Consider the following 9064-nt stretch of genomic DNA (forward strand, 5'->3'; position numbering starts at 1 on the left):
GGGCATTTCTTACGAATACACGGACTGGACCAGCTTCAGGCAGGGTTATTATCCATTACCATTCATTAGAATTTTTATTTTTTTTTATTACTGCTTCCTCTATACTTACACTGCAAAATTACAGTGTTTGTGCAAAAATTTTCCCTTGTTTTGCTATATGCCATCTGGGACAGTTCAGCCTTTCCCCACATGGGCTGGGCATTGATACTTGTAGCAAGTAAATGCTACAGACCAATTAGTAATAACTTTGTAACGGTGCAAAATTTCTAAAAGCTATAAATTATCAAAATGTGTGTCTAGACGTTATATTTTCAGTACCATAAAAATGTATTTTGTGATTGTTCCCTTTTAACTGTAGCGCAAACCATGGCACATCTTTTAGATTTTATTGTTTCCCCTTTGCATTATTTTTAGGAATCACTCCTTTCCCATGCAAGCTCTGTTTGTCTGGCTTGTTTTGTGGCACAACTGTCCAAATTCAGTAACTGGCAAGCCAGTAAACTTTTAAAGTTGGGCTTACATAAAAAAGCTGCACAAATACCGTCTAAACTTCCAAAAAAAATTAATGTATTTTTCTTTTACCAAGACATACCTGATACCTCAGATTAAAAGATAGCCATGTTACATGTGTAATATTGGCTTTTTTTATATCTACGTTGTTTGGGTGACTGCAATGATGTAGAGGCACATACAATAACACTATAATGTTAACTGGTTGTATAAAAAGTAGCACGTTGTAGCAATCACAGGGTCATGCATAAAGCATTTCATAGCTTTAGAGAATTTGGATAATTTGCTGACTACCATGCAGTTTTACTTTGTGCTTCTCACTTACTGATCAAGAGCAGGAACTGTACATGGAAAATTGCTTCCCTTATTCTATTTAAAGCAATTAAGGGGGAAGAATTCATTACGCTTGGAATGAACTGGGAGGGTGAACAGAGTAACAAAGGTAAGGGGGATGTGTAAAACCATAGTGCTCTTTGTACACTGTTTAAATTAGGTTCAGTACAGTGGGATACCTTTGTTGTGCTTTATAGGATAGTGCAGACTATTAGATAATGTAGGGTGTTGTTCCTGCCCGTATCAGTCCAGTTTCAGGGGGCTGCACATCCCAAATTACATCAAAAGTGCTCCCTTGCTTGTAACTTGCAAAAGTATTCTGACACAACAGTGACCCGTGGCTACCCAGCCTCTGAAGAATGGAGGCTTGCTCAGAGCTAATGGTAGCCATACACTGGTAGAGTCTGACTTCTTCATTTGTTCCATAGCTGGCAGTATTAGAGCTTATTTTGATAACAGGCAGGCTGGAATATCCCCTTTGGGGGACAGTCCACAGCCCAGTGTCCTCCTGTTCTTGGCTTATTGGGACTATATGGGACACCCATCTGATATGACAAATGTGCATACTTGGTGGCATTGCTGCATGAATGAATGAATGTATGTAATATTTTAAATTTTTGCATTTTATTTTAATTACCACAGAACTTATTTCCAGGTTTAGTGCTGTATATGAGACTGAGCCTAAAATTGGGTGTCCCCTGTAAGAACAAATTTTAAAGTCAGCTAAATGCTGGCCTTTTGGATAGAGGCACATAAGTAGGCAGGGATTGTACCGGTTGCACACAGAGTGTTTATATCTGCTGGCAGTTATGAGGAGGTGTAACCTAAACAGAAGCTGACAGATTCCTGCTCACTCTGCTCAGAAAAGTACCAGGTTCTGAGGAATTCCTTAGGCCTGGCTGCCGCTTCCAAGCACAACTGCAAGATAACATTGTTTGCTTTCTCAAGGCCGTGTTTGTCTTCTGCCGCTGGCATTTCATACCTGGCACAGGAGTGATATTTTGCTCAGTCACGTGGCCCTGTTATATAATAATCTGTTTTCATTTGGGTGCAAGAGGCGGCACATGCTTGCACCCACATTCTTTTAGTTATTTATTTTATGCAGATGCAAATTGCCTTTTTATATGCGCACTAATTGTTACCTGGGAATTCTGGCCATTTAGCAATTCGATACCCGTAGGCAATTGCATACACAGTGTAGTAGCTTCTCCTTCTCAGAGCAATTACATGATCTGATGCAGTTTGGCTTTCTATTAACAAACCGTTGAGAACAAAGAAATAAAGGTTTATACTGTGGCTCATTAATATGTTTAAATATTGCCTAGTTTCCCTTAAATTGGCAGAACAATACAAGGTCAGAGTATACTGTATGCACAGCACACTAATCTCTGTGTTTCATTTAATGGTTTAGAAAAATTCACTTAAATAAAAGTATTGTCTCTGGGATTTGGGATTCTTACCCTAGTAGCAAAATCTTTATTGTATAAAATATAATTTTTTTTATTTTTTTTTTTGTATAAAAAAAATAATTGACTATTGGTATATTTGGGCAGTGTGGTTGAAATTGGCCAAATTGCCCTTTCCAGACCTGAGCATGTACGGCCAGCTGTATTTTATTTTGGCATTAATGAGAACGTGGAAAACCGCGTTAAAGAGAATATTCCCCAAATGTTACTCCTTTTTTTACAGGAAAGAAATCTAGCTGCTTATTCTAGAGAAATGTTGGCCTTGTAAGTCAAAAGGCTCCAATTACAGTATATGGTTTGCAGTTATTCATGTTTCCACTGTAATTACCCGCAGTCCCTGAATCCTATGTCTGCCTTTGTACAAGAGGCTGTAATCTTCCTTGCTTTGCAGCCGTAGAGCCCTAAGGCAATGGTACACGTGGCATTTTCTAGACACTGCACCCCACCTCAGGATAAATGCAAGAAATTGTCTTAGATCAGATTCTAGGTAATGGCTAGGGTTGTGTTTGTGGCACTCGCAAGCAAACTTCATTGCAAAATAGCCCTCTTATTCTGGCTCTTTTGTGTCACATGATCTCTGATCCTCTTAATTACATTTCTGTTTTAATTCTCGGGCTATAGGACCCATTGTACGGCATTGCCTTTAATCTGGGGCCCATGTGAGCAACTAGATCATCCCCAGTTGTTCTGTATAATGTCACAGTAAGGAGCTAGGAGTAATGTCAGTAAGGAGCTAGCTATGTCAGGGTCACCCTCTATGCCAGTATTGCAGGATTCTAAAGTTCTAGAATACTAGTTTTAGCACCCGTATACAAGCTGCCTTTCTCTGATTATCTGCCCATTTCTAGCGCATATTTCTAGCGCTGGTGAAATTCTCTCATGTTGCCTCTGCCTTAAGGTTTACACCCTTGTCATCGGCATGGCCTCATCTGTACATTCCTGCCCCTTCTCTCTCTTCCCCACAATAATTACAGCTCCATCTCCCTCTGCTCCTAGATTTCCTTTCAGATGAGCACTTCTCTCAGCTGGGGCCATTCAGGGAGATATGGGAGCAATGCAGAAAGGAGTCAGCCTTTCCACACTGCCTGGCCTGTGTTTGGGATGTTTATTTGAGGGCAGGGAGACCTCAGCCAAACATCCTGCTTTTATCCTACTTCTAAACCAAAGCTCTGCTAAGCCCAGACCGCAGGATCCTGACCCAGCAAGGAGGGGAATCTCTGTGTATACTGGGCTGAAATAATATCATTGAAGTTGATCAGTCAGGGGAAGAACTCCTAAATCCTCCCCCTTTTATATGCCTTTAGCAGCAGGAATTTGCTCTCTGCTTCTTTCAGTACAGTCTGTGTCTAGATTTTCCCTTATCCTTATTTACACAGTTAGGAGACACTATTAAGCCTAATAAATGTTTACCTTGAGCTTTTATCAAATGCATCAATAAACTGGCATATAAGGGTTAGTATCAGAATAGATTTGCTATAGAGGGAATATTTGTTAGGCATTATTGCTAATGCAGTCATGTACAGAATTTTATATATAGTCAGTCATCTATACATTTATAGTCTGACTGTGGCATGAGTGTTTTTCCTTTGGGAGCATATAAATACGTTGTTTCCCCCTTTTAAATGGTCTATATTATGTACAGTTGGGTACTGTTTATTTTTTTTTTTGGGGTTTGGGCTGCTGTTTTGTCTCTGGATTGTGATATAAAGGAATACACAGGAGGCACAAGCGCCTTCCCATGGAAGTGTCACAGTGGTACATTGCCCAGACCAGTGTTTTCTCCTCTGCTCTAACTCAGTCTGATGACTGACACGTTCATGGTTAGGCACTTTTACCCCCTTGTTTGTTAGTTTAGATTACATCCCAGGAATTCAGATTCTTAAGCAGTGGGCTGAGCTAGAACACTTTGATGGCAAAGTAAAGGGGGGGAGGCAGGAAGTCTTAAACACTTAATAATGCAAAAAGAGTCATTTGGAAAAGCTGGAAAAAGTAAAGTTCAGCAGTAAACGACTTCATCAACAAAAAATGTAGGAGTTTGTTCTTCTTAAGCACAGCTTTCTCCTCAACTTAGGGGTTTGTTCTCCTTTACTTATGTAAAGCTTCTTTCTTGATTTACATAGGGCAGCATCATGTCTCTACAATTGTTCCTCAAATCATGGGGATGAGGGATTATTGTGAAGTGCTCACACTGCTGTGTGAATGCAGAAGTCAACACTACTGTGTATCAGAAGTAGAGAATATATGGTAGTGTTCTGTGTCTCTTTATCCAGTGTAAAGTGGTACAACAATATACGTGAGACTACATTTTGGTATAGCAAATTATTTGTATTAGTGGCAAACCCCAGAAGCCGAAGGAGTTCTGAATGATAGATCTGCTGTATAAAAGCATCACTTTTTTTGCTTAAGAATGTCAGAACACCTAAAAAAATATTTCTGGTTAATTCTCTCCCAGGCCCTCCAGTTCAGGTTTCTTGCAAGGAGATTATAACACAATGAGTGCTACTGGAGTTTTATAAGAGAAGTTCTATGGGCAGCCTGACAGAGGCAGCTTAGGCAAGACCATTGATATTAGTAGCAGTGATCATACAAATATTTAGCAAGTAAACGTGTACCTTATGCATTGGGCTTACTGTATCAGCCACAGGCAACCCCATACCTGTGAGAGGAAGGACCAATTATTCCAAAGTTTTTTTTAATCCTGTTGTCTTCCCTAACGATGTTCTAACTGTGCATACTCATACCTGCTCTGATTGTGCTACATTTGATAGCAAAGCAATCCTTTTGGGTTTAATTAATGAAATTATTTTCAACAGGCTTAGGGCTCTGGTACACGGGGAGATTAGTCGCCCGCAACAAATCTCCCTTGTTGCGGGCGACTAATCTCCCCAATATGACATCCCACCGGCGCGTATGCCATCCCACTGGTGACTTACATTTTCGCCGGTGGGATGTCAGATCGGGGAGATTAGTCGGCCGCAACAAGGGAGATTTGTCGCGGGCGACTAATCTCCCCATGTACCTGAGCCCTCTAGGTATGGAGATCCAAATTATGGGAAGATCTGGGAAACCCCAGGTCCCAAGCATTAAAGATAATAGATCCTATACCTGTATAATTTTCTAGCCACTAAGCTTCTCTGGTCTTTGGAGGAGCAGGCAGGTTGCCTGAAACAGGATAATAACTCTTATTCATACAAACATATTATTAAACATTTAAAGAAAATGAATGCAAACTCCACTGAGTAATGAGTTTGTGCTGTGTGAATATCATGCCATAATTGGTCAGTATAGTGGGTCTTTAATAACTTCAGTTTGTTGCAAAAAACAAGAGCATTAAGGCAAGATGCACAGTTGCACACTATTCTCCTCAAATCAGTTGCAGATTTACTCCCTGCAGCGCAAATGGAGCACTCCTGCTGTAATCCCTCCTCACTCAGACCCCTGGCTTCCACATTCCCTGGCATGAAAAGGGTTACCCTGCCCCCTTCCTTGCCAGGAAAACTCGGAAGATTTGGGATGTGCCCGCTCTGCAGGAGACGTCTCTTTCCTCTGTCAGACACTGTGTTCTTTGATGTCCTCTCCAAGTCTCTGTCACAGACTTTCCAGTTAGAGCAGCAGGAAGGAGTGAGCCCCGCACAGGAATCCTATGGTTCTGCCTTCAAAATTGGGGCTGCAGCATACTGTGTATGGCGGGGACACATCCTAGGTTGCCTTTGGAGGGGGATTTAAGAAGGATGTTATTAGTTAATACACGTTAATTCACCTTCTCAATATAGTACATCACAAATATTTACTTTTTCAGATTTTTCTATTTTTAACAGTTAATATAAATTCCATCAGTAATCTTTGTATCTAACATTGTTAGCTGGGAAATGGCAGCAACTAATGCATTAAATTGCTCCAGTACATGCTATAGAAAGCCTGGCCCATAGGCTGAAGCTGCTGAGAAATACCATCAGCTCATGTATCAAAGAGCAGTGCTGCCCCACTTTCATGTTGTGGGCCCAGAACCTGATTTTCTAGGGCCAAGTTCTATCAAAAGCTTGTGGTTATAATAAGAAATCTATGGATTCTATTGGCAGACTGAGGGCCACATCCGACCTACTGTCTCCAGTTTGTTTCTGAGAGTGAATTAACCCTTTAAAATGGCTTGGCTCTGTGTTCTCCTTGCTGCACCAGATGCACAGCTCAGTGGGCAACATTGCTTCTGATAATTCTAACTGTGTCACTATCATCCGCACTGACCCTTCCCCTTGCCCTACTTTCCTTTCAGTGGCCGCAGGAGCAGGACGAAGCAGCTTCCTGTGTGAGGGGCCCAAAGTAGGGTATTGAGTCTGGCATGCTGACCCTTATCAGCTCCTGCTTTTCATCTCTAGCAGCAGCGCCAGGCCGAAATCCCTCTAGCTCTCCGTAAGTGCTAGGAGTTGCAGAAATCCCTTTAGCTGTTGGGAACTACAACTCTCAGTAACTGCTAGGAGTGGCATTCTACAGCAAATGAGGATTAGAGCGTTATATGTACATGAGCAGAATTTATATGGCAGGAATACCAGCACAATATAGAGCTGAAATTGCCGGAGATGTGCCTGACAGTGTGCCAGGGCCTAGTGCTCACATGTACATACCTGCATGCTGTGCGCTGAGCCATTACTCTGCCACTAGATTGCACATAATCACCCATTTAGCTCGGATTGTGGAATCTTTTGTCCAGGCTTTTTTTACTTTTATATCGACTGTTTAGGGCAAGGTGTCCGTATTATGTGGCCTTGTAGACTTTGATGTTTGCGGCAGAATTCTAAAAATGCATTTTATGTCTCTCTTTACAGACACAAGCCTGTCTCCTGACATGAGCAAACAGGGCCACTGGTGCAGCGTTGCATACTGGGAGCATCGTACTCGCGTGGGCCGTCTCTATGCAGTGTGCCAGCCTTCAGTAAGCATTTTCTATGATCTACCTCAGGGAAGCGGCTTCTGTCTGGGCCAGCTGAATCTGGAAAACCGGAGTGAGGCAGCAGCCAGGACACGGGGGAAGATTGGACTTGGAATAGTACTGAGCCGAGAGGCTGATGGTGTGTGGGCTTACAACCGCAGCGATCATCCCATATTCGTCAACTCACCCACCTTAGATGCACCTGCCTGCCGCCCCCTAGTGGTGAGAAAGGTGATGCCTGGATACTCCCTCAAAGTGTTTGATTACAAAAAGTCCTGTGTTCTGCGGCATCACCCAACTCCACCAGAACATACAGATGGACCCTATGATCCCCACAGTGTCCGCATCAGCTTTGCCAAGGGCTGGGGCCCATGTTATTCCCGCCAGATGATCACCTCTTGCCCCTGCTGGCTGGAGGTCCTACTGGGACGATAGTGGCCTGTGTTGGCTTTATCCCTAAGGAAGGATGTGTTTTTTCTTCACTTTGAGCAGATAACAGAGTGTGTACGAGCCAATGTTTAACTCTTCCCTGAAAGAGGGGTATGCAGGTATTTAAGCAGCTAATAGCACTGCACAATATGTATTGACAACGCATTTCACACCTCTCTGTCTGAAGATGGTGCCTTTGGCAGCAGTTACACCTGAAAGAATTAAAGTGAGAAAGGAATCCAGCTCTTCCTTTTTACATAGAATAATTGCAGCCTCTCATGAGACCAGCAGAGGCGCATGTTATTTGCTGCATGCTGTACCTTCAGCATTGCTCACTTGTGCCCACTGCTTGGGTCTCCATCACAGATTGGGTTAAAGGCATGCCTCCCTCTGCCCACAGAATGGTGCTGTCTTCCTGTTGCCATAATACATACATCAGGTGCCATGTTGTTGAATTCCTTTGGTGCTGCAGAACTGCAGAATCCTTTGCTATTCATTTTTCTATGCTATTCTGCCATGTGATGAAAGCCTCTAGAAGTTATGGGGTTCATTCTTCTGTTCTGCAGCACAGAGTAAAACTAACCCATAAAAACCACAGATTCACCACCACAAAGGACTCTCACGAGCATCATGATCTAGATTTAATATAAAATGTTTATATATTATATGGAAATATATATATTATACCTGTAAATATGGAGTCATTTTTACAATGTAATTATTTATGTATGGTGCAATGTGTATATGAACTAAAATACAATAAAATGCACTTTGGCTTTTATGTTTCTTGTACTTCATAGAGTCTCCAGGGCTTTCTATATAGCACATTGTTTGATATCATATCTACACTGGTTTGTTTTAGCAGAAGGGGCAAATCTTATTTTTTTTTTTTTTTTATGCATTTCTATGGTGTCAGCTTCTTGCACTAACATCCCCTAGCTAGTGATCATAAAGTGATGGGGCTAATAGGATTCGGTCCATTATGGTGTTCATCTTGTTTTAGGATAGGCATGTCAAATCATACAAAGGGCCAAATCTAGCCTGGTGAAACTCAGTGAGGGCACCTATATAATGGAAAAGTATGCCAGTATTTTATGGGCTAACGGGAGAAGTTGCCTTTGGTGGCAGGGATGGCAAACATAGACTCCTTGTACAGCAGTTCTGCAGTTGGAATATTGACAGTGATGGCTGTAGGGCTAGAATGTGACCAATTCTCTATAAGGAAGACTCCTCTTTGAGATGTCGGCTCAGCTGATACTGTACCCCCCTGGGGCACTGCAACATAACATTATTATTATTGCAGAAATGAGAATTTGGCGTTCAGCAGACAATTAAATTAAACTCCAGGAAAAATGAGTGGCAGCTCAGAAGCTTGCTGTGTTGGCTCCTGATTTTCTCTCTC

The 9064-nt window shown here is 42.0% G+C and overlaps 1 protein-coding gene across 3 annotated transcripts in view; it reads left to right on the plus strand.

Moving 5' to 3' along the window:
• smad6 (SMAD family member 6) overlaps window positions 1-8443 on the plus strand; it is a 32481-nt gene extending 24038 nt beyond the window's left edge. For all 3 annotated transcript variants that reach the window (XM_004912669.4, XM_004912670.4, XM_002938352.5), the window contains one exon: window positions 7130-8443. In XM_004912669.4, coding sequence (XP_004912726.1) covers window positions 7130-7668 — 539 coding nt within the window. In that variant the 3' untranslated portion in view covers window positions 7669-8443. The remainder of the gene's footprint in view (window positions 1-7129) is intronic.
• Window positions 8444-9064: the final 621 nt, after the last annotated feature.

Source organism: Xenopus tropicalis, chromosome 3 (assembly GCF_000004195.4).
Source record: "Xenopus tropicalis strain Nigerian chromosome 3, UCB_Xtro_10.0, whole genome shotgun sequence".
NCBI lineage: Eukaryota > Metazoa > Chordata > Amphibia > Anura > Pipidae > Xenopus > Xenopus tropicalis.